General features: G+C 37.7%; 1 protein-coding gene across 4 annotated transcripts in view; it reads right to left on the reverse strand.

The window, feature by feature from the left end:
- Nucleotides 1-26,203, reverse strand: part of dhrsx (dehydrogenase/reductase (SDR family) X-linked) — a 611,413-nt gene that overhangs the window by 364,853 nt on the left and 220,357 nt on the right. For 2 of the 4 annotated variants that reach the window (XM_039743557.1, XM_039743556.1), the window contains exon 2: nucleotides 20,088-22,987. The exons of the other annotated variants lie outside the window; for them this stretch is intronic. In XM_039743557.1, the coding sequence (XP_039599491.1) occupies nucleotides 20,857-22,935 (2,079 nt within the window). In that variant the 5' untranslated portion in view covers nucleotides 22,936-22,987 and the 3' untranslated portion in view covers nucleotides 20,088-20,856. Of the gene's footprint in view, nucleotides 1-20,087; nucleotides 22,988-26,203 lie in introns of those variants that run through there. 4 annotated transcript variants of the gene reach the window in all.

A 26,203-nucleotide genomic window follows, 5' to 3' on the forward strand; every position in this document is an offset into this window, starting at 1 on the left:
GAGTGGAGCTGCTTATGGAATCCTATTATGGACGGAACTCAAGATCAAATCTGATAAATTTCTCCTCTGATTAACATTTACATTTTTTTTAGACAATTACCACTGTACCTTAAAAGAGAGACAGATTTTTGTGTATTTCAGCTGGTGTGTGACCTTCCCTGATGAGAAAGTAAGCCTGTGTTAGAAACTGAAGCACCTTTATTGTTCATTACCGCCAAAAGGCATAGCCACTAGGGGGCAGCACTGCAATCTTTATAGCACCTTTCACAGTAAGCAGCACGGAGAAGTGTTTTAAAAAGCACATTTCACTCTATAAATAATTCTACTATTATTGTAAAACCTACAAAAAAAGTCACTATATTGTCCTATTCTTCACAATTCTGAGTTGTGCATTAGTTGAGTCAAGTCTAGTCTACTGATAGATAGATAGATAGATAGATAGATAGATAGATAGATAGATAGATAGATAGATAGATAGATAGATAGATTAGTGGTGGACAGCTGGAGGACAATACCTCCCCTGGGACATGAGAGGGCAGCCACCCTGGGTTGCATCCAGGCCACGGGATCGGGGCATAGAAGCTCAACCTTGTTGGGGTTCATGGCCACCGCCAGGGTGCGCTCGGATGGATACAGGGCCATGGACTGCAGCACTTCCACCACACCAGGAAGTGCTCAGGAAGATCATCATGCAGCACCAGGAGCACATCCTGGAGCATTTGGAGAAACGGACTTGGGAGGCAGAGGACAGAGCTTATGGGAGAGGAGTGGAGGTGGCAGAAGAAAAGAAAGAGAAAATAAAAGAGAAGGACTGAGTTGCTAAAGAAGGAACAAAATAAATGTGTGTTTTTGGGACTTCTGAGTCTGCATGTAGTTGGGCTGATCTTACACTCTCTCTCTCTCTCTCTATATCTATATCTATATATATATATATTATATATATTATCTATATATATATCTATATATATATATTATCTATATATATATATCTATATATATATCTATTATCTATATATATATATATATATATCTATATATAGACACATACACACATATGTATATTTTATATACGGTAGTAGAACACAGTTCACACTGTCTGAGTGGGTGGCAAGATGAAGCCTTACCTCTGATAAAGAACACCCAATCTTGAATACATTTAGCAAATCTGCCTAGACCACAAGGAAAAATGATGCATGGTCTGATGCAAGGTGTTACAGAAAGTACCGAAAAGCCATACTTAATAAAATGAAGAGATTCATTTCTGGAAAGTAACTCAAGTAAAAGTTAATTTTTCCTGTGAGACAATAATTCAAGTAAGAATTTTAAAGGAATATGCAAATGGAAAAATATTCCATTTTTATAAGTTATTGTACATACCTAATGTATTTTGTAGTGATGGCTGAGAAAAACGTTTAATCTCACATTTTCATGCAGAATGGAGAGAAAAAAAATTCTGATAATAGAAGCCAATAGTGACCAGTGGAAAAGAGTGCCCAAAATCATATGTTACTTGTGTTGCATAATCCACATTCAGTTGTATGCTCAAAAATGTAAAACACATGCTTTTTGCTAATATACTGTTAAACTAGCAAAGCGTGGCATTCGGGACAAAAACAACCCGAAGACTCCCAAGCAATTTTACCATACTCATGTACCTGGACAGCATCAGCGAATTACCTAGTTCAGAGAACTGGGACCCACCTTGTGCTTGTTGGCTTTCGGGAGAAGATACCATATCTTAAAGAGGGAAAGAGGGGTCCTTTCATCGGAGCAACGTTTCAGCCGTGGCATGGCCAAATGGGGAGGCAGCTAGATGAATGAGGTCTCCAGGACTCTAAATATATCCAAACCTAATTATGTCATATCATCTACTGTTAAACCGTACTTCTAAAATTTTTATTATTATGCTGTCTTAAGGAATTGTTCTGTTCTGTATATTGTATTGACCCCCTACTTTTGACACCCACTGCACGCCCAACCTACCTGGAAAGGGGTCTCTCTTTGAACTGCCTTTCCCAAGGTTTCTTCCATTTTTCCCTACAAGGTTTTTATTGGGAGTTTTTCCTTGTCTTCTCAGAGAGTCAAGGCTGGGGGGCTGTCAAAAGGCAGGGCCTGTTAAAGCCCATTGCGGCACTTCCTGTGTGATTTTGGGCTATACAAAAATAAACTGTATTGTATTGTATTGTATTAACCCGTATCACTGGCATATGAGTCCTAACAATCTTTTTCTTGAGAAAATACCCCCAGATAGACAGCACTTTTAGTGAAAATGTCAAGCCTTGCCCTCCGTTGCTGAAGTGTTTCACTTGCACATTGTTGAGCAGCATCGGCTTCATTTCAACATGTCATTAGCGGCTCTATTCAATAAGGGTGCCCACAAAAAGGCGAGCTTCAAAAGGGCGACCTCAATTGAGTGCGGCAAATAAAGGTGTTCATAGATAATTTAGTTCAAATGGCTCTGGAATACAACAAAGGTGCAGATCTACTCATAGTCGAAGGCTACACATTCAGAAAGGAGAAAACTATCAACGGGAAACAAATCTGGAAATGCACTGAATATAGGATTAGAAAATGTTTGTCTCGCTGTCATACCAAAAATGAATTGGATGTTTTAATATTCTTGCTTTCACCTTTTTATATGTTCAATCATTGCCTTTATCTAATAAATTTTCTGTAATGATTTTGTTGCGTTTGTCTTTATTCACTGCACCCAATTGAGGTCGCCCTTTTGAAGCTCACCTTTATTTACATGCCCTTATTGAAGGATACCGTCATTAGCATGACACCATAGTTGTGCGGCGGTGTTTTCTGCACACAGGTCTTTCGTAGTGAGAAGTGAGGTGCATGCAAGTGCTGAAAAATTTGAAAAGTGCATGCATGTGCCATCTAGTGGCAGTGGTTGAGCATCAGTAGAGTGGACTGCTCCCTACACACACTGGTCTTTTGTTTATATATGTCTAATAGTTACATCTCGAATAAGCAGCATTTGGGATCAACAGAAAATCTATGGACAAGGAGGAACAGAACTAGTTTTGAGTGAATTATAATGGTGCAATAGTCTTTTAAGAGCACCTGAGTCCTAGGGAAACATCTATGCTGGAACAATTATGGTGGCCAAAAATATGACCTAGAGTTGTGGGAAAGCAATGCAAGCCACAGTGCCTCACACAACAAAAGACGCAGACAGAACCAAAACCACAAGCTGGCAATAAATAAATAAACTATAGATCACTGCGCTGACAGAGTACATACAGTATCTTGGGGCACACATTGGTCCTCCCATAAAGCTGATCATTCCAATGTTTAAAGTCGTGGGCTACAAGCGCAGCCAGAAGATCTCTTATTGTTTCCCAAGTGTCTGTGCAGATGCTTGATTCTTTTTTTCCTCCACCAAGAAGAAACAATTTATAATTAGTAATAAACTTTTTGTTGTTATTATTTAACAGGATCTCATTCTGACATGAGGAGAAAGATGGGAGAACTCCTTTAAGACCTGTTTTGAGATCACAGCTTGGCACGTGGCTAATTATGTATTCTCTGCTACTAAGATACAGGAATCAGGGTTATATATCCGGTGACAGAACACACTATGGTTAGCTACCCCTCACATGAATATAAATATATGTTGTTTGGTTTTTTTTAATGCACACAGGATGGAAATGTGGCTGATTGGGTCATGACAATATGGCAAGATCCACTTAATCAAATCTTAGAATAAGCGTTTATATCTGGGAAAAGGACATTCTCCTTTATTGCTGATTTTAAAGATTTAGTCTTGTTGTAGGCTCTCCTCTCTTTCTCTTGGGCTGGGGTTAAATTCTGATTAGTTCAATTTGACATGGTTGTATGGAATGTTGCTTTCTTTAAATTAAGTCAATTAAAAAGGTTCAATGTGGGGCATAGGTAGCATGGCAGAACGGTTCTGGAGGCGAATGTGGGAATGGGTGAGTCTGTATTCTTGTGCTGGACCAACCTGTTCCCTCATCAGCACTGGAGTCATGACTGCCATACCTGCATCCCAAAGTAGTTTAAAAAGGTAGTCGAAGTGCGAGTTGGGGCAGTAAATTGTCTCTCACTCAAGGAGAAGTCCTATAGGAGCGCAGTAGTAGATGACCCAAGGGGCATATAGATGATTACAATGGTTAAGATGAGCAAGATATGAAAGAGCTAAACCACGTCAAAGTTTGAAAGTACTGAGCACAAGTTTATTTTTGATAAATGAAGAAATAAGCAGGCAACACAAAGAGTGACATGTTCTGTTCTTAGTATGCAGGAGAAAATTAACAGCCACATTCTAGATGTACTGTAATCTATTGTTTTAACAGGAGGGGGTCAGCAGACAGGCAGTTGGAAAAGTCAAGGTGAGAAGTAATGAATTATTATGTACTATCATTTCAGTATCTTTACATTCACACTTAACAGACAAGCACCAGCAATACTGTGAAGGTAAGAAGAATTTGTGATAAGTGAACTTATGTGAGGCTCAAATGATTTTTTTTTTTTTTTTTACAAATTGTTCAGGAGTGATTCTCCCCCATTTTTCTTAGCAGAATTGATCGAGATCCTCTAGGCTGGTGGGATGGCCCCTCCAAATATTGCCACAGTTTCTCAATAGGGTTAAGATCAGGGCTTTGACTTGACAATTCCAAAATATTCGCCTTTCTGTTTTTAAGCCATGTCAGTGTTAGGCTGGCCTAATGCTTAGGGTTACTGTCATGTTGAAAGATGAAACTTCTACTGAGCTTTTGATTCATAGCAGACTGGAACAAGTTCTCCTGCAATATTGTGTTATGTGTGTCCATCCATTGTCCCATCAACTCTAACAACACTCCCAGTCCCAGCAGATGAAAAGCATCCTCAAAGCATGATGTTGCTACCACCATATTCCACTGTAGGTAAGTTGCTTCTTCAGGCATGGGCAGTGTGTTTTATACCACACACACCTCTTTGAACTCTGGGCAAAAAGAGTCATCTCATCTGATAATAACACCTTCTCCCACATCTTAACCGACTCTTTCTCATGCTTTATAACAACTGCCATATGTCCTTTTATGTGGGCCTTCTTAAGGAAGGAGTGGCTTCTTTTCTTGCTACTCTTCCTCAAAGGCCTGTTTTATGGAGAGCTCTTGCAATTGTGGACCCCCCTGCACCTTCACTCCAGTTTCAGCCAAACAGCATGGCAGACTTCTGAGAGTGACGGTTGGATTTTTTGCAGCCTCTCTCACAGGTCGATGGCTCTGATGTTTAGTTTTCAGGGACGGCCTGTTCTAGTTGAAGTCTGGGTGATGAACCTTTCACTTTCTGATGACAGATCCAGTATTGCTTAACAGAACATTCAGACTCTTTGATTTTTTTGTTGCCATTTACTGCATTATGCATTTCAGTGACTTTGCTTCTCACATCAGCACACAGCTCCTCTGTCTTCATTTTTGCAGTGATTGTCCAACAAAGAATATAGCACTTACAAAGGGTGCTTGTTATATCCAGAAAATATAAAGGACTTAGAAATCGTACCTAATTATGTTTAATTATAACTGTCACCTTTGTGTTGTTTGCAATTCATTTGTTTGTGTAAAACTGGAGTTTCCACAGCTCAGGGGTTTAAATATTTCTGCAAACAATAACTTTATGGAGTTTTTCTTCTCAAGTTAAACATTTACAGAAAATGCTCTGTTACTTTGCAAATGCATTGTTAAAGCATAAGAGTTCACATTAAAAATACTGAATGGAAAATGTGTACAAATTTTTTAGTCATGCAGAAAATGATGATTTACAAGGGGGCTGAATACTTTTGCATGCCACTATCTGTGTGTATATATAAATATCTACACACAACATATATACAGTATACAATAATTGTATTAAAACTCAATCAGATACATAAGATTTCGACCATGACAAAATGATGCTAGCAAGGCTGATTAAGAAAAGACAAAATAAAAGTATACTATGATTTACATTGTCAGAAGTCGCACTAAGATCAAAGAGACGATGATAAAGATCCTGTTTAGCTGAATAGGTTTGAAGTCTCCTAGTAACTTCCAAGTAACTAAGGAATGGGAGGTGGAAGATGGGTGTGAATTTATCAAGACAGGAATATTGATAAGCAAATCCCATGGAGTTCACCTTGCCTTGAGTTCAGCAAAATCACGGGAATGTTCACAAACTTCACCAACTTTGCAAAATGCATTCAAGTTAATGGAAAAGGAGGAACTGAACTAGTTTTGAGTGCAATGGTCTTTTACGAGTCCCAGAGTACTAGAAAAGGATCTGCCAGCTATGCTAGACCGATTATCGTGGCCAAAAACGTGACCTTCACTGTAATTGTGTGTTTTCCAGCAGGGGGCGCTAGCTCCCTGGTTGGAATAAGTTGTTTTTGTAATTGCTGCGTCTTAAGTAACCCAAAACTATATAGATATAACATTAAAAGGTGATACCTCTTCCTTAGTGATATGGCAGTAAGAAATCACATAGGAGAAATAACTTAGCTTTCTGTAATGACGATTTACACAGCATACCAGACGAAGAAGCCAATGACAAGACTTGTTACCGAAGTGGGAGCTCAATGTATACACTTTCGTTGCTGCGCTGGAAGGATTTTCCGGATCCGATGACGTTATCTCCCATCCGTCCGTCGGCTTCAAAGGTGTGCCAGGCAATGTTCCAAGGTTTTATACTTTCTCTCCATGCGCAGGCCCCACTTAGGGAAATCATGCCATCCCAAACAAGGAAAAGAAGATCCAATGTCATGCTGACTCTGACACACAGAAATAGTACAATGCCCATTTTTTTTAGTTTCTTGTGTTCTAATGCTTGCCTAGTAGTTCTAAATGATAAGCCCCTGTGTGCTAAATCTGGCCTTGTGTTAGCTGTACATGTGAGTGGATTTATAAAATATTTTTTGTACAGAGCACAGTGACATATTAAACTTATAAACTTATTACAGGGTGGCAGTCCCAACTACTGTTCCAACCCGGCTCAATCAATTAAAGAAACAGATGAAACAATAACCATAAACAAAATACAACAGATGACGACAAACTAGCAATAAGAATGAAGATATGTACATATAGATATACACACATTATACAAGTATACATACAGTTAGGTCCATAAATATTTGGATAGAGACAGCTTTTTTTTCTAATTTTGGTTCTGTACATTACCACAATGAATTTTAAATGAAATAACTCAGATGCAGTTAAGTGCAGAGTTTCAGCTTTAATTCAGTTGGTTGAACAAAAAGATTGTATAAAAATTTGAGGCAACTAAATCATTTTTTTAAACACATTTCAGGGGCTCAAAAGTAATTGGACAAATTAAATAACTGGAAATAAAATGTTCATTTCTAATACTTGGTTGAAAACCCTTTGCTGGCAATGACAGCCTGAAGTCTTGAACTCCTGGACATCACCAGATGCTGGGTTTCCTCCTTTTCAATGCTCTGCCAGGCCTTTACTGCAGCGGTTTTCAGTTGCTGTTTGTTTGTGGGCCTTTCTGTCCGAAGTTTAGTCTTCAACAAGTGAAATGCCTGCTCAATTGGGTTACGATCAGGTGACTGACTTGGCCATTCAAGAATTTTCCAATTCTTTGCTTTAATAAACTCCTGGGTTGCTTTGGCTGTATGTTTTGGGTCATTGTCCATCTGTATCATGAAACGCCCCCAATCAATTTGACTGCATTTAGCTGGATTTGAGCAGACAGTATGTCTCTGAACACCTCAGAATTCATTCGGCTGCTTCTGTCCTGTGTCACATCATCAATACACACTAGTGTCCCAGTGCCACTGGCAGCCATACACGCCCAAGCCATCACACTGCATCCACCGTGTTTTACAGATGATTTGGTATGCTTTGGCTAATGAGCTGTTCCACGCCTTCTCCATACTTTTTTCTTGCCATCATTCTGGTAGAGGTTGATCTTGGTTTCATCTGTCCAAAGAATGTTTTTCCAGAACTGTGCTGGCTTTTTTAGATGTTCTTTAGCAAAGTCCAATCTAGCCTTTCTATTCTTGAGGCTTATGAGTGGCTTGTACCTTGCAGTGCACCCTCTGTATTTACTTTCATGCAGTCTTCTCTTTATGGTAGACTTGGATATCAATACGCCGACCAAGCCCTGGAGAGTGTTGTTCACTTGGTTGGCTGTTGTGAAGGGGTTTCTCTTCACCATGGAAATGATTCTGCGATCATCCACCACTACTGTTGTCTTCCATGGACGTCCAGGTCTTTTTGCGTTGCTGAGTTCACCAGTGCTTGTTTTCTTTCTCAGGATGTACCAAACTGTAGATTTTGCCACTCGTAATATTGTAGCAATTTCTCGAATGGGTTTTTTCTGTTTTCTCAGCTTAAGGATGGCTTCTTTCACCTGCTTGGAGAGCTCCTTTGACCGCATGTTGTCTGTTCACAGCAAAATCTTCCACATGCAAGCACCACACCTCAAATCAACTCCAGGCCTTTTATCTGCTTAATTGATAAGACATAACGACGGGCTTGAAATCACCTGCCCATGAAACAGCCTTTGAGTCAATTGTCCAATTACTTTTGAGCCCCTGAAATAAAGGGATTGTGTTAAAAAAATGCTTTAGTTGCCTCACATTTTTACGCAATCGTTTTGTTCAACCCACTGAATTAAAGCTGAAAGTCTGCACTTGAACTGTATCTGAGTTGTTTCATTTAAAATTCATTGTGGTAATGTACAGAACTAAAATTAGAAAAAAGTTGTCTCTGTCCAAATATTTATGGACCTAACTGTACATACACAAATACACACAAGTGTCCTTTGTAATGTTTGGGACAAAGACGCATTTTTCTTTAATGTACCTCTGCTCCACAGTGATTAAACTGCACATTGCAGACTTTCATTTAAGGGTATTTGCATACGTTTCACTCACACCATGTAGAAATGAAAACCCTTTTTATACATGGTGCACCCAATTCAGGGCACCATAACATTTGGGACAATTGGTCTCACAGGTGTTTGTAATTCCTCAGGAGGGTTTCACGGTTTCATAAGATACCCAGGCTTGCTTCGACCCTTTAGAGTCAGTAGTTGGCATTATCTAACATGATGACAAGTGTTGTGCCAATGAAAGTCAAAGAAGCCATTATGTGGCTGAAAAACAAGAATAAGACCATGAAAGACTTCGGTAAAACCTTAGAATTGCCTAAATCAATTGTCTGGAATATCATTACGAAGAAAGAACGCACTGATGAGCTCAGTAACTGCAATGGGACTGGTAGGCCAAAAAAACCTCCACTGTTGATGACAGGAGAATCCTCACTATGGTCAAGATAAAGCCCCAAATGCCTGTCCGAAAGATCAGAAGCGGTCTTTAGCAGGCCGATGTGGATATCAGCAGAAGGCTTCATGAACAGAAACACAGAGGCCACACTACAAAATTCAAACCACTAGTTAGCCACAAAAATAGGACAGCCAGATTACGGTTTGCAAAAAAGGACATAAAATAGCTCGCAGAATTCTGGGAAAAAGTCTTGCGGATGATGAGACGCATCAGAGTAGTGGCAAGAGCAAAATATGGAGACGAAAAGGAACTGCCCAAGATCCAAAGCAGACCACATCATCTGTTAAACATAGTTGCAGGGGTGTTATGGCTTGGGCAAGCATGGCTGCCACAGGTCCTGGCACACTTGGCTTCATTGATGATGTGATTGCTGATGGCAGCTGCACAATGAACGTTCAGGTGTAGAGAAACATCTGATCTGCTCAAGTTCCATTAAATGCCTCCAAACTCATTGGATGGTGCTTCATCCTACAACAAGATGATCCAATAATAATAATAATTCTTTACATTTATATAGTGCTTTTAATTACTACTCAAAGAGCTTCAGTGAATGAGAAGCCACTTCAACCACCACTAATGTGTAGCATCAACCTGGATGATGCAACGGCAGCCATTTCTGTGCCAATACACTCACCACACATTAGCTGTTAGGTGGTGAAGTAGTGAGAGAGATAGCTAGTTAGGGACAGGGGATGATTAGAGGACCAGACTGACTTGGCCGAGGTGGGAAATTCACCCAGGACATCAGGATATACCCTGATCTTTATGAGGGATGCACAGGGATCTTTTATGATCACAGAGAGTCATCCAAAGATTGGTGCCATTTTTAGAGAACAGTGTCCCCGTCACTGTCCTGGGGCATTGGGATCCACATTCAGACCACAGGGTAAGCACCCCCTGCTGGCCTTCCCAACACCTCTTCCAGCAGCAATCCAATATTTTCCTAGATGGTCTCCAATCCAAGTACTTGCAGGGCCTGAATATACTTAGCATTGTGTTTGCAGCATACTTCAGAACAGGTCATCCACCAGAAGCTAAGGCTACACAGGAGTTTTTCCAAAGCTAAAAAAAAATCCAATTGAGCATGACTTCAATGCACCCGTAACAACTAGGAGCTGAAGATGGCTGCATTAGAGGCTTACCAGGGCATCACCAGTGAAGATCCTCAGCACCTGGTGATGCCTATGAATCGCAGACTTCAAGCAGTCAATACATGCAAAAGTACTAAATATGCCTGTTTTAAACAACCTGCCATTGCTGTGACCCAAACACTATGGTGCCCTGAAATGTGAGGGACCATGTAAAAAAAGTGTTGTCATTTCTACATGGTGTTACCAAAATGAATATCCTTAAATGAAAGTCTGCACTTTAATCACAACTGAATTGTTTGATTTACAATTACACTGTGGAACAGAGGAAAAGGGAAAACAAGGAAAAATGTTTTCACCCCCAACATTTTGTACAGCACTGTACAGTATATTTATGCACTGATTGGCTGTGCCATGAAGCAGAGGGCACAAACCAATCAATTAGTCCGTACTGAGTTCATATAAGGGATGAGGGTTCGGGCCATATGCACAAATCTTAAATGCTGTCAAATAATAACAATCACAAAAGATTTATTACTGTTTACAAGGTGTTCCTATCTTTTTGATGGAAGACAAAGGTGCAAAAAAATAAATAAATAAATGCTGGTATCTGCTTAGCTCAAACACTGGCTAGCCTGCCACGTTATCATGTTTGCCAGTAGTTACACTCGCTAGGAAATTTGGCACACATCCCTCCCGTGCCCCCTTTATATAAAAAGCACTAGACTAATTATAATATAATTCTAGTAAGTGGTGCTCTTCATGTCACAAATAATAAAAGTTAAATTGACTTTAAAATTCTGCTTATGGTTTATAAAGCCTTAAATCATCTCGCTCCATCCTATATATCAGAATGTCTGACACCTTATATTCCAAATCGTAACCTCAGATCCTCAAATGAGTGTCTCCTTAGAATTCCAAGAACAAAACTTAAAAGAAGTGGTGAGGCGACCTTCTGCTGCTATGCACCTAAAATCTGGAATAGCCTGCCAATAGGAATTCACCAGGCTGATACAGTAGAGCAGTTTAAAACACTGCTGAAAACACATTACTTTAACATGGCCTTTTTATAACTTCATTTTAATCTTAATTTAACTTAATCCTGATACTCTATATGTTCAATTTCCTCAAAATAACTATTCATGGTGGCTCTAAAATCGGTACTGACCCCTACTCTCTCTTCTGTTTCTTTTTCCGGTTTCTTTGTGGTGGTGGCCTGCGCCACCACCACCTACTCAAAGCATCATGATGCACCAACATTGATGGACTGAAAGCCAGAAGTCTACGTGACCATCATCATCATCAAGCCCTTCCGTGAGAATCCTAAATCCAAAGAGGACTGTTTCATTTATGTTAGGTAGAATGCCCAAAGGGGACTGGGCGGTCTCATGGTCTGGAATCCCTACAAATTTTATTTTTTCTCCAGCCGTCTGGAGTTTTTTTGTTTTTTCTGTCCCCCCTGGCCATTGAACCTTACTCTTATTCGATGTTAATTATTGTTGATTTATTTTGTTATCTTATTGTGTCTTTTATTTTTCTATTCTTTATTATGTAAAGCACTTTGAGCTACTGTTTGTATGAAAATGTGCTATATAAATAAATGTTGTTGTTGTTGTTGAAAAGTAAATGGTGCACACCAGACTGTTTCCTTACAGAGCCCCAGAGTAAATGTACTCCTCAAATGGTAATACTGTAGTTTTGCTTATATGTTTGCAGCTGAAAATCCACAAAGGGACAAAAATTAGTCATCTTTCTTAAAACAGGAATTTATTCCTAAGCTTTCGACAAACTACCAGGTGTCATCATCAGAGGGGAAAATGATTAGACATACAGGAATCAAAGACAATGTATAGTAAAGGGTGGGTGTTGGTTATAAAGTCTTTAATTATTTGGATATTTTTCTTTTTAAGCCTGCATATGCTGGGTTCAAGTCCAAATGTCTGCTAATGGCATTTCAATTTGATAACCACAATTCAAACATAAATGCCATTAACAGACACTTGGATGAGCAAAGCAGACTGCTCCACAGCTTAACTGGAGTACATTTACAGTATGCATGCGTGAAAAAAATGGCTGCTACCCCCCTGTAAGGTTAACGCTGGCTTCACAAAGCATCAAGAGGTAGTAGGAAAAAAATGTTCACCTGAGCTGGTCAAATGGCAAATTTCTAGGAAAACATTCAGCGAACAAGGTCACCAGCGAACCCCAAGCTGACCACGTTTGTTTTGTGAATCTAACTCTTGTGTAATACACTGCCATACAGTACCCATTCTGTTTATTTATTTTTTTTATCTTATAACCTCTCTACCTGCTATGGATCTTTCATAACTCCTGTCATCTCCAGTTCATTTTTCCCCTTATATTCATTGCTTAACACTAGAATCCCTGAAGCCTACGAAAAAACTTGTAATCCTGGGCCACCTTAAATTTCTTCACACCTCTCCATTAGCATCTTTTGTTTTGCAAATGTGTCGATCAGCACACATGGCAGAGAGCCTGCTATCCTGTTCTCCCTACCACCGCAGCCAAGTCCATCACAAAATTTTTAGAGCTCCTTGGAGTGAGGTGCCTGGAGTTATAGGTTAGGGTAAACAATATACTGTTATTTGAAACAAATACATTTCATGTGTGTTCCATGTCTACAACTATCTATGTAAATGTAGGATGACAGGAAATGCAAGGCAAGAAATCTTCAATACAGAACTAGAACAGAAACCTTCTTAATGTTCTACGGTGTGAAGACTGAAGTCCAAATACCAAAAAATCACTTTCACAAAAGACACAGATATAACAATATTTATAGATATTTACTAAAGTAAAAGAAAATGGAATAGGGTACGACACATACACACCCACATATACATCTGCTTAGCTGGTGTAGATATAAGAACTTCTGTCTCCAAGTCGAGAGGTGGCGGGTTCGATTCCGGGTCTTTCATGTACTGAACTGTTCCGAGTAGTAAGCTGCAATTATTACTACTATTATAAAATAAAAACATACATTTGATTTGTTTTGAGTCTGTAACAGCTTGTGTAAATTTAAGGTATTTGTAAAAAGTTAGCGCTTTGTTTCATTATTCACTTTCGCTCCCCCGATCTTGCACTGCTGTTTTCAAATAAAGATATGCTAATACAGAGGTGAACTCAGATGAGGATTCTACATCGAAGAAAGAGAACAGAAGACCTCCTTGCGAGAAACGTCCAGTCACGTATAAGAACAACGCAGCTGCACCAGGCGTAAAGGCAAAAGATGGCATCGTTTGGATGCAGCAAGAGGTTAGGCGTCATCCTGCCAGTGAATCTGCCACACACGTCCTTCAATGAAACAGCAGGGCTTACAGAGCTCGCCAAGGTATCACGCAAAGTGCCGTTTGTAATTATTTACTTATACAAAAGCCAGATCAAATGTTATTTACCTTGATTTATTTACTTCTCTCCCTACAGCTTAAAGTCACAAGTAGACTGCAGAGCTTCCTGTGTTTGATCAACACGGGCACACTGACAAAGCACATGTGCAATGCCACTCCTTATTTCAGGAAAAGATTCTAGTCATCCCACGGGAGAAAGACTTTCAGAGACCGTCATAAAGCTATTTCTGGACAAAGGCAGAAACATAACAGTTGTGTAGCGTGCGTCAGGAGCTTCTACCTGCAGTTAATGTCATTTCCGTACAGTACTGCCTCTCTCACAGTTTCAAACTTCAATGCCATTAACTTTACAGTCAACAGCAATATTGTCTCTCATCTCCAAAATACCACATGCAGACTGCAGTCCAGCCACTACCTAAGTGCAGTTACAAATGATCGATTCAGTAATGTTCAATCAGAAAAAAAGACAAACATAAAAGAACTCCTTCAAATGACACTTAAATAATTAATAATGATAAAGCAGAAAGACTTCCTTGCTAGGAAAAGGGGGGAAAAAACAAACTTCAACTTCAAGGAAAGATAACTAAAATAAGAGCAACTTAAATAGACTAACTTTTAAATACACCTGGCTCTAAAGTAATATTTAATTCCTATCATCAACAATAGCTAATGTTGAAAGAGCCCTCACCTGGGTCTATGGGAATAATAAACACATCTTTGTTTACAGGAAAATTAATGTTTCAAAAGTATACTTTATATCAAAGCTTAGAAAGCTGCAGATACCCGAGTTTACAAAGTTATTTAGCAATTCTGAACACCAAGCACTTCGCTGGCAAACGTCGCAGAAAGATAAAAATCATTTACTTCATTCTTTTACAGGTACTGTATGTGCCCACTATATGGATGTTAAAATAGGCAAGTAAGAAAATACATCCTTTTTTAGGGATAGCTGAAGATTTATTTGCAATTGCCTCGTTTTAGTCAATCACTCAGGAGTAAACTGACAACAAGGCTTCACCATGTAAAAAAGTGGGAAGAACCCTCACATTTACAATGTCATTTGTGTTTTAAAAAAAAAAAAAAAAAAAGTATAATACTGTGGGAAAAATATCAAGAATAATTTTTCTCCATAACTTACGATTTTTTTTTTTATTACTAAGGCAGTTAACACTTCTACCATACTTTATTCATCACGTTTATTCAAAAAGTAAAAAATGATAACAGGCAAATCATAAAAGGATATTCTTTAGCAAAAAAATAATAATAATAATTAGCAAAGGAAATGCATAATGATGGATTCTCAATAAAGGTAGGTCTTGTTTTTTACTTCAGTTGCTCTGTACTAACAATTCATTACCTAAGAAGGCTTTTAATGTAACAGGTTACACTGCCGTTCAAAAGTTTTAGAACACCTCAGTTTTTATGGAAAAGAATGCATTTTAATATGTTAATGTTTAATGAAATCAAGGCAAAGAACAAATAAACAATGGAAAATAAAAAAATAAGTCAAGGAATCATCAAGTGTACAAATTTTAAGTGACATTTTTGATTAAAGAAAGTGAACCACCTTTAGCTGATATAACAGCCAAACTGTGGTAACCCTTTTGATTCAGAAGTGCAAGTCACCAACTCTCCTCCAGCAACAGAATCCCAGACCTTCACACTTCCTCCTCCCTCCCTATTTGACAGTTGGTGTCATACAATAAGGAACCATCGTTTCATCAAATCGACAGTGTACAAGCACCCTGCGTGATGAACCAAAGATTTTAAATTCTGATTCATAGTTCCATAAGACTTTTCTCCAGTCTGCAGTAGTCCACAGCCAGTATTTCAAGACCCCATTTTGTCATTTAAGGAATGGCTTTCTTCCTGCCACTCACCCTGTCAAACCTGCAGCACAAAGTCTCCTCTTCACAGTAGAAACTCGAGGCTTGCTTTTTTTGACCTGCACTGTTAAGCTGTCCTTGAAGCTGTTGTGCTGTGAGCGTCTGTGATCATGCAAGCTGGTGACCCTCAGTAACTCATCTTCTGACTGGGTTGTGACTTTGGGTCTGCCAGATCTCTTCCAATTCCAAGTTTCTCCTAGTTTCCAATTGCTTTTGGATTGTGTAGGACACCACTGTACTCACTGACACTTGTAATTCTTTTTTTGTTTTTTTTTGCAATTTCACTAAATGAAAGAACTACGCTTTTACTGGTAATAATGCTCTGTCATTTAATTTGTCAATTGCCAAGTTTTATTTCAAAGGGTATATTCTAACTCTGCTTTAAGACAGACAGAGTGGTTTAAAGTAATCAACAGAAGTTGGGACACGTGCAAATTGTTTCAACTTGCAAAGCTTAATTTACTTTAATTGCCTCAGAATATCTGTAGGTTTCAACCTATTAGTTGTTCACTGAAGAAAGCTCCTTTGTAATATTTTGAAGTTTCATTTTTTTTCAGTTTCTACTAACCTAAACTTTAAATTGAAACCTCTGACAGTTTACTGCTCGTCTTTTCACCATTTTAGGTCATTCACTGTATTTCAACAGAATAAATTTCAAGAAAAACTGGAAAAACTGAAGTATTTTAAAATTTTTCAATGGTAGTATATATAAATAATTTAGAAAACAGTGAACTGTTTTACAAGGGCTAGCTGTAAAACAATGTATAACATTGCATTCTTTCATTGACATTCTAGTTTTTGTAATTAATTTAGGTTTTAATATATAAAACATGAATCACTGGTCCAGAGGAGGTTTATACAGTATATCCACTTTCATGTACTGTTTTGAATTGCACTGTTTACTATGTAAGAAACATCACCTGGATGCGCTGGGACGCATCATCAGTGATGTATCCTGAGGTCATCGGGCGTTTTGGGTCTCGCAACATCATACACCCTCGCTCAGGCGACCCAGCCGGGGTTGATCAATCCCCAATTTACATCCCAGTAGCAATCCATGGATCAGCCCTCTTTACCCAAAGCCACCTCTCTGGCTTTACTTGCGGATTTAATGGCCTTCTGTTTGACCGCTCCTGTAATGCCCAGCCGTGTGAGGGCTCTGCAGAGTGAGCGTCCTGCAAATCCGATATTTTAAAACACATTAACAAAAAAGTTTTTATAACAGAATTGGTCTTATTTTTAATATGAGGCAGATGCTTTAGGAACAACAAATATTTCTCAAAATACATACAAGTATAAGGGAGGCAACTGAGGAATTTCAGAGGTTTATATATTTGTATTTTAAACTCTGAACTATACACTATAAAACAGGCCACCAATACTGTTACATTACATGAATCATGAAAGTTATTTATTTCTTTTTGAATTTAAAAATTATTAGAAGTTCACAGACACACCAAAAGTGAAAAGAAAAATGTATCTATAAAGACTTACTCGATGTGCCTAAAATATAAAATGTGTTTCCACAAAGAAAATTAACTGTGGTTGATGTAAAAGCCTTTAAACCAATACCAATTTTCTTATATATATATATATATATATATATATATATATATATATATATATATATATATATATATATATAAGACATATATATATATATGTATATATAATGTATTGCTTATGAAGGTTATACTGAAGTTAACAGGTTTAAAATTACCCATAGTCATGTCATTCATTTTATTACATCTTTCATTGTTTATACTTTTAGCAGTGCACAAGAATGAAAAGGGTATAATTAAAATGAATTAAACTGAAAACTTGCATAGTTATATTCAATGAGAAACTAACATGATCTACAAAGCTAGTTTAGCTAAATGTGCAATTGACAAAAAGTTCAGCACATGATGAAAGGACAACTTATTCAACAGAACAAAAATTTGAGAATATCATGACAACTTTCATTTTTTGTTTAATGTACAAAGTCTAACAACTTTCCCATAAACTACATTATTTAAGTTTTATATAGGCTGCATTTGACCATAACAGAAAATATAAGTAATACAGTATTAATTTAAAATGGAAACAGACACTGTCCACATAAAAAAAAAAAATGTCACAAACACGGAAATACAGTATTTATTAAAAATAAGTATTTCTTTAACATACATGAAAAAATGTTAAAATTAAAGAAAATTAGAACATATAAAAGAAACCTACTTTAGTTACTTTTATATAACTGAACAGAATGCTTGGTCTCTTACATTTGATACAAAGTTACACATAACATGACTTTACACAATGCAGTCTTACCATTAACAGTGTACAAGATTAGTATCTGAATTTCAACAAGATTATGGATTTCAGCAAATGATCAGGCTTTCAATTAACATTTTTAGAGAAACTAATTTGAAACTTGATTGTTACTTGTAGATTTCATTGATTTTTTTTAAATAATCAAAATGAAGGAACAAGTTAATATAACTTGAAATTAACTGCATTTCTGGTTATGCTTACATAAAGGACTCCTTTATAGTGGCAGCAGGAGTTTTTAAACTTTACCAAAATATGCTAAGACACCTGAGGGAAATTTGTGATTTTTGTGTGCAAAAAAAGGCTTTACATAGCTAACCTTCACACAAAATTAAAATAAACTAGGCTTTCTGCTGCTTGTAAAATTGGAACACTTAGAGAGTGCAAACTGATCTGTACTTCAAATTACCCCCTCAATTCAGAATGGGCTGCCTATCCAGGATTGGTTCCCATCTTGTACTTAATGCTGCCAGGACAGGTTTAAAATGCTAACAAAACTATACTGGACAATCACAACAGGAAATGGATGGATGACTAGAGGATTATTAATTGAATAATACATTGTTCGTATGTACTGGATTTACCATAATTACTTTTAAGACATTTCATGTGTTTTTATTAAGAAGATTTTAAAAAAATCAAGTCAATTATTTAGATGCATCAAAATCAACAGGTTTTCTTCCTTGATGTAAAACAAGCTATTATCCAAAAACAGCTATGCTACAAATCAATGCTTGAAACCATTTGCAAATAATTGTCAGGTATATGTCACAGTGTTAAAATTACCGTAGATCCCGTTATATAAGCCGAGAATTTCGTCCTAGATTTTTGGCTTGGAGTTTGGGGGTCGGTTTATACAACATGTATCGTTTCAGATTCAAGATTTCCAGCGCAATGCCGGTTTTGCCGATGAATACGGAAGTAAATAATGACGAAACCACAGAGCCATCTTTCAGATGAAGAAGTAACTTTGCATGCCGGTACTTTAAATTAAATAAAGAATTTATTCAAAAAAATGTTTTAGTTGTTGATTTTTTTAATAAAATTTATAAAAAATTATCGGGAAGTTTAAAATGGAATTTTTTGTTTTGATTTACGATCGACATCTTGCGTTACGAAACGGATGCGGTCACGTGTATCCGCTTGCGCAATTGAAAACAAACAACCGAGAGCATTTGTTGCATCAGTCGGAGCCCAGATACATGTGTTTGTGGATGTAATTGCAGTGATTTACCTATATATATAATTCATTAAGACCATGCAAGCAAGATACATAATTGCTAAGGAAGGAAGAGAAGGTAAAAGTAAGCGATCGCAATCGAAACGAAGATGGACATTGGGTGGAAATATCTCCTCCCTTACTGCAGCCCAAAGATGTCAAATTAAATGGTGAGTACAGTATGAAATTGTTTCTAGAATAGAATACCTTTTATTGTCACTATACGCAGCTACAATGAGATTAAAAGCAGCTCCTTCAGTGCAGAAAAAAGTTCTGTATAGGGCTTGTATGGTTGTTTTTTAGCTTTAACATAACGCCGGATCTGCGGCCCCGCTTCTGCTTTCTTTCCCTCCTCCGTCTGTGTTGTCTCCTAGACCCGACAACAATCCACGAAGAGCCCGCTGGTCTCGTTATGTTGTCTGGGATGTTGTGCGTGTGATGAAAAACACTCGAAACAGATTTCTGGCTCTGGACACCGATGTCTATAAGGTTCTGAATGGTGTAGCGGATGTTCGCCAAACCAATCGTGCACAAACAAGGACAAAAAAAAAGTACAAAAACAACAAAAAAAAAGTGCACTGAAAAGGAGAGCCCTGAGCCGCTGTGACCATGCATGCCGCCATGCTCCTAGCTTAATCGAAGTAGGCTAGGCACTTTTTATAACTTTTTGGTTAGTACGTTAGAAAAATTATTGGTGTTTTGGTAAATTATGCACATTATATTATATATCAAAAATGCCGGCAGTCTCAAATTCTCGCCGATAAACATTATAAATATACCCGAAGAGACACTTTTAAGGAAATTTAGAAAATTTTGCTTGGAGAAGGGGGTCGGCTTAAATACCGGTCACCGGCAAATACATGTAATTTAGTAGGTAGAGAGGGGTTCGGCTAATATACCGGGTCGGCCTGTATTCCGGGATCTACGGTACCTTAAAAAATTTCACATTGTTTTACAAAAAATAAAATTGCTAAACTTTGTTTTTTTGCACCAAATTTCCCCAGGATCTATGCAGTACACTTTTTGCATTATAAATGTTACAAGTAATCATTTTTCACATTCTCTTTACATCATCTGCTTAAACTAAGTTTTTACTTTATATGTTGGTTAACGTTTGCTAGCATACCATAAAATACTTATTTAAGGCCATTTACACAAAAGTAATTATAAGCTAGTGAATTAAAATGGCACATTAAAATTGGTCAGCAACCTGGTGCACCTTACTAGGTTTTAATATACAGATAAATTAAATCCAAATGTTTCCAACAGTAGTTTACCTGTCTAAGCAAATGAATCCTTTGCCAAACACCAGTCATTTCTATGGTAATTTGTAACAAGGTTAGCTCTTCTCCACCACAGCACTATAAATACATTAATTTAAAATATTTATCATAACTTCACATCACATTTACAAAAAAGTATTAGTTCATTAATGATTTGCAAGGCACCTGCTTTGGCAGTACATTAAAAATTTTCTAAAGCAGGCAAAACATTTACTTCAGTATTACATTTTGAAACAATGTCCTTGAGATGTTTTAATTATGCATGAATAATTTATTTTGTACAGGTAAAACTGTGTTAAATAATACCACAATACACTGAATTAAACACAGACAAGTAAAAGTTACAACATTCAAAAGAATAAAAGGAAATTCCAGCAGTGAAATACTAAAAAGCAAGTTCAAAAGAAGCCAGTGTCTTTTGCGTTAACCATATTAGAATGCATAGCATGTGTGTCACCTACACTCATCACATGGTCCTGTTCCGTACCCCACTCACTTTCGTCCTCATCAGTAGGCTCAGGCTCACATCCATTCCGAGTGTTTTCATACAAAAAAACTTGTTGGTCCACATGTGCAGGAGCAAGCCGGTTTCTCTTCCCACTTAAAACATTACCAGAAGAGCTGAAAAGTCTCTCAGGGAAGACGCTTGTGGCTGGAACACACCAGTACTTCTGAAGAATCTTTGGTAAAATGGGAAATAAGGCTAAACGGTCAGACCACCACCTCAGAGGATCCTCATTGAGTCCAAGAACCTTCTGAGATTTAAAGTTGCTCAGTTCCTCCATTACCTGAGCGTGCAGCTCTTCCTGGTTCTCATCAGAGCCTGTCTGACAAAAGATAACAGACAGAATGTTGTTGGCATTATTGACAGGAGGTGGAGTTGAGGTTGTTGGTCTTTTAATTGGAGGTTCATCTGAGAAATGAAGTGGGTCTTCAGACCCAGAACACCCATCTTTCCATTTTTCTAACATAGCCTTTGCCTCTTCAATAACTCGATTCTCTACTTGAGCTCGCTCAAATGGGGAAAGAAATGGCAATTTTTTGTACCGAGGATCTATAAAAGTTGCCACATTGAGGAACATGTCAATTTCAGGTGTCTGCTGGTAAGTAGAAGAGAGTTCTTTGGTTATTATCTCCTTTGCCATGCTAATTTCTTTAAGATCACTGTCTTTGGCTTTTAATGTAGTGTTCAAAAGCATATGCAATAGAGGTTTCACCATGCTGATCGTTGGATATTTACACGCTGTCATCATATCTGCTGCTTGCTTAAAGGGCAATAGCAAGTCCACAAGCCCCTCAACTGTGCTCCACTCAGTTGCTTCAAGCATCAAGTGGTGGTTGTTGCTATCTTCTACAAGCACAGAAGCAATAACAAATTGTTGCTCCTTTAGCCGTTGAAGCATTGCAAGTGTACTCACCCACCAGGTCACTCTGTCACTTATCAGCATGCATTGTGCCACATTCTGCTGTTTTTGTTTTTCCCTTAACATATACATTGCCACTGAAGACTGTTGAAAATATTCCACCAGCTTCCTACAACGACTTAATAGAGAACTTAACTTCGGAAGCTGGAATGCTTGGATAATTCCTTGGTTCACAGTATGTCCAAAACAAGGCATGTGCACAGGAAGGTCAAGAAGGGAGCAAGCCTTGACAATGTCCACAGAACAATTGGTCGTAACACTGAAGACTTTACCATTAATCCCCCACTCCACAAAAGCTTCATAAAGTGCCCGTGTGATGTTTTCCGCAGTGTTATCCTCAGGTACTTCAAATGTTTTTAAGCACCGGGTTGTTAATATTAGGCTGCTAATACTGCAATTGTTCAGGGAGTGAGCAGTTAAGGTGATATACGTCCGGTTTTGGTTGGGACTTCTCCACATATCAGCAGACACCCCACACCATACCACATCTGCTAATTCTTTAAATATAACCTCCTTGACCAAATAGTATTTTTCAGGGATGGCTTTGGTTGATATGTAGCTTCTGCTTGGGAGTTCATACCGTGGATCTGCAGTTTTCAAAAGGGCTCTAAAGGTTGGCTCATCAACCACAGACACTGGATACATTCCCTCACATATGAAGCCAATGACTGCAGAAGTCAGATCTTGGTGTTTTCTGTTCTCATACACGTAGCTGGGCTTCATGATTATAGTGTCCTGTACATAATGTTGTGACGTTTCAGGCTTCAACTTTGAGAATGCAGTAGCAAAAGCTTCTCTCATTTGCTCCGTATTGCTTTTCACAAATTCACAGAACTCATCTGGATGATTCTTTTCAAGATGGTAGGACAAGTTGGAAGTGTTTCCAGAGTAGGCAATCTGAGCCATACATATCCGACAGTATATCTTCTTCCACTGCAATATACATCCCTCAGCATCGGTATCAAATCCAAAGTACTTCCAAACTTTGCTTTTTGCTCGAGGGTGAGCAACCAATTTGAGATCCGACAGTGAACCTTCTCCTTTATTTTCCATCGCTTCAGAGACCCACTGTTCCACTTATGTACCTTCACTCATTAATGAGTACCTGCCAAAGGCAGTAAGATAAATGTATGAGAGATTAAAAAGCCAAATGTACAGTAAATGTGATGCAACCTGGATTTAGAAGAAACACATTTAATACATTAAAAGAGCTATGAACACATGACTACTATTCATTACAGTTAGGAGAATTTATGGAAACAAGATCTCCACCAACGAGCAGAGCTAGGTGATATACCTTACTGAACTGGACGTTTAGGAGCACTGATAAACAGGAGCTGCATTATCACTTGAATTTTTGAACATGTGAACACAGTGACTAATGATTTCTAACATAAAGGAAAGGAATAAAGCAAGAAATCCTTGTGAGGTAAACTTTCATGTTTATAAGCTAAAAGAAACATCATATAACATAACTCTGCCTAATGCAATTACCTGCCGATTGAAAACAAACATCTTTGCTTCGGGCAATGAAAAATCACCTGACCTTGATACCAAAGATAGGCAGACAAAAAAAAAGATGGAATTTTTGTTACTCCCTGTGATTCAAACTACCTTTAAAAACATCATTCTTAATTTTAACACTCCATACTTAGAACAAATGCAGGGTAACTACTTCCTTATAATACCATGAATGAATGGCTTTCTAGTACCTGTATTACTGTTTTAAATTAGTGGTTAGGAAACTTACAAAGCCTAAACTATTTCCTATTTTAAAAGGATCATCAGAGGGCAGATAACAGAATGTTTACTTTTTGCTGTTGTGATTAAGGGCTCTAAAAACGTTTTTCAGAATAAAAGAAAATGTTTAAAACTATGAATGCACTTAGGCACACTAGTCTCTTTTTCCATCAAAAAAGGTAAAAAGTTCTAATGGACATAATTTTGTTTCTATTATTTCAAGGAAATTAATCTCTCTGAAAGACAAAATATACTTTTGTGAACTGACTGAATGGATCTGTGGGACATATTTTACAACAGAAAACTGCTGACACAAAGCTCTCTACAGATATGGTAAAAACCAGGCAAATCTTTTAATTAACAAGACAGACCAGGTAATCTGCTATTAGCTTCCCATCAGTTAGTGAGCAGCATAGCCATACTGTAAATCCATATCATGGTATAATGACAAATTAGTAGATACCTGTATAAAGTACTTTCATATTCTTCCTATACTGAGACAATTTCTAACAAACAACAAATGTACGATGAACACTATTATCCACTAAAATGCTGGTTTCAGATTTGATAGCAGATATTAACTTCACTCAAAACAATTAAAGCGCTGGTCTTTCCCTAACTCATTTAAGTTCCTTGATCTGTCAAGTCAAACAAAGCACAAGAAGTGGCTTCTATCTGTTCTACCTTCCAATTTTTTTCATCAACTCACCAATTACACTGAAATGCATTGTACTCTGTGCAGTACTCTTAGGAACAGGTTCACTTGTTACAGTCTCTAAACAAACACATTGCCTTTAAGAAAGTAATATACCAGCGGAAAATAACACTTTCCAAATTCCGCTGAATGTACATTTTGTATTTTATGTTTACATGTGTTCATGTTTTCCACTCATTTTCAGCATACTGTTATATGATGGTATATCATCAGCTATACAGTTAGGTCCATAATTATTTGGACAGAGACAACTTTTTTTCTAATTTTGGTTCTGTACATTACCACAATGAATTTTAAATGAAACAACTCAGATGCAGTTCAAGTGCAGACTTTCAGCTTTAATTCAGTGGGGTGAACAAAAGGATTGCATAAAAATGTGAGGCAACTAAAGCATTTTTTTTAACACAATCCCTTCATTTCAGGGGCTCAAAAGTAATTGGACAATTGACTCAAAGGCTATTTCATGGGCAGGTGTGTTCAAGCCCATCGTTATGTCATTATCAATTAAGCAGATAAAAGGCCTGGAGTTGATTTGAGGTGTGGTGCTTGCATGTGGAAGATTTTGCTGTGAACAGACAACATGCGGTCAAAGAAGCTCTCCATGCAGGTGAAAGAAGCCATCCTTAAGCTGCGAAAACAGAAAAACCCATCCGAGAAATTGCTACAATATTAAAAAGGAGGCAACCCAGCATCTGGTGATGTCCATTAGTTCAAGACTTCAGGCTGTCATTGCCAACAAAGGGTTTTCAACCAAGTATTAGAAATAAACATTTAATTTCCAGTTATTTAATTTGTCCAATTACTTTTGAGCCCCTGAAATGTGTTTAAAAAATGATGATGATGAAACAAATTAAGCAGGTCTCAGAATGTTATGTGATGCATGTTCCAGATTGTAGCAACTCATGTCTTTTGATTTTGGCTGCTTCTCATTTTCCCTACTCAAATGTTTGGTTTTGTTGAAGCAGAGTCTCTAAGGTAGCTAATCTAGTGCTGCCAGTGTTCCATCTACAGACTTCCATCCAGGTAAGTCTTACATAATCATGCCTGCAAATAATGTTTTATTACAATATGTTTTCTCCCTGTGTAGGTACAGCATGATAAATCAAATCTGATTTAAATTTTTTAGCAACCTTCACTCTATCGATTTTGACTGGTTGCTACACTGTTGGCTAAAATACATGTCCAGTTTGATGCTTCATGACAGAGCAACCTACATGCTTCACAGTAGGCCACAGGCACACATCGATACACTTCTCGCTCACTCTTTTCTTCTGAAACACTTTGTAAATCAAAAAGTCTAAATTTTGACACTGGATCATGACCAACCACTTCACAAGATTTCCTTTAGTACCTTACAATGAAATGACCTTTAAATACAGATCATGAGTTGCAGACATCTTTTTCAGTCCTCCACTGTCTTTTCTGTTCTCACCTTGTTCAGTTTGTACAAATTTGTTTATGAGCACATCCAGTCCTCAGCTTCAAAATCCAGCTGGATGTACTATTGTTTGCCAACTACAGACTTGTTCACACAAAAGTATAATTTTCTGTCTACTGAAGTGTGTTTGCCCCATATATCTAATCTAAGCACTCAGCATCTGTGGATATCTTCAAATACACCCATTTATTTGTTAAATTTGGTTTGGCTAATAATATTCATATTATATCATTAATATGAAACAGCTATGCGGTTGGTGGACTTTTATAAATACATGGCTATGGTATGCCAAGGAGAAATCTAGCAATGATAACAGCGTTGTTTTGGCCATCTCTCAAGATATATTTTTCTTCTTCTTTCAGCTGATCCCGTTAGGGGTTGCCACAGCGGATCATCTTTTTCTATAAATACATTTACCTGGTTGGTAT

This window comes from Polypterus senegalus, chromosome 2 (assembly GCF_016835505.1).
Source record: "Polypterus senegalus isolate Bchr_013 chromosome 2, ASM1683550v1, whole genome shotgun sequence".
NCBI lineage: Eukaryota > Metazoa > Chordata > Cladistia > Polypteriformes > Polypteridae > Polypterus > Polypterus senegalus.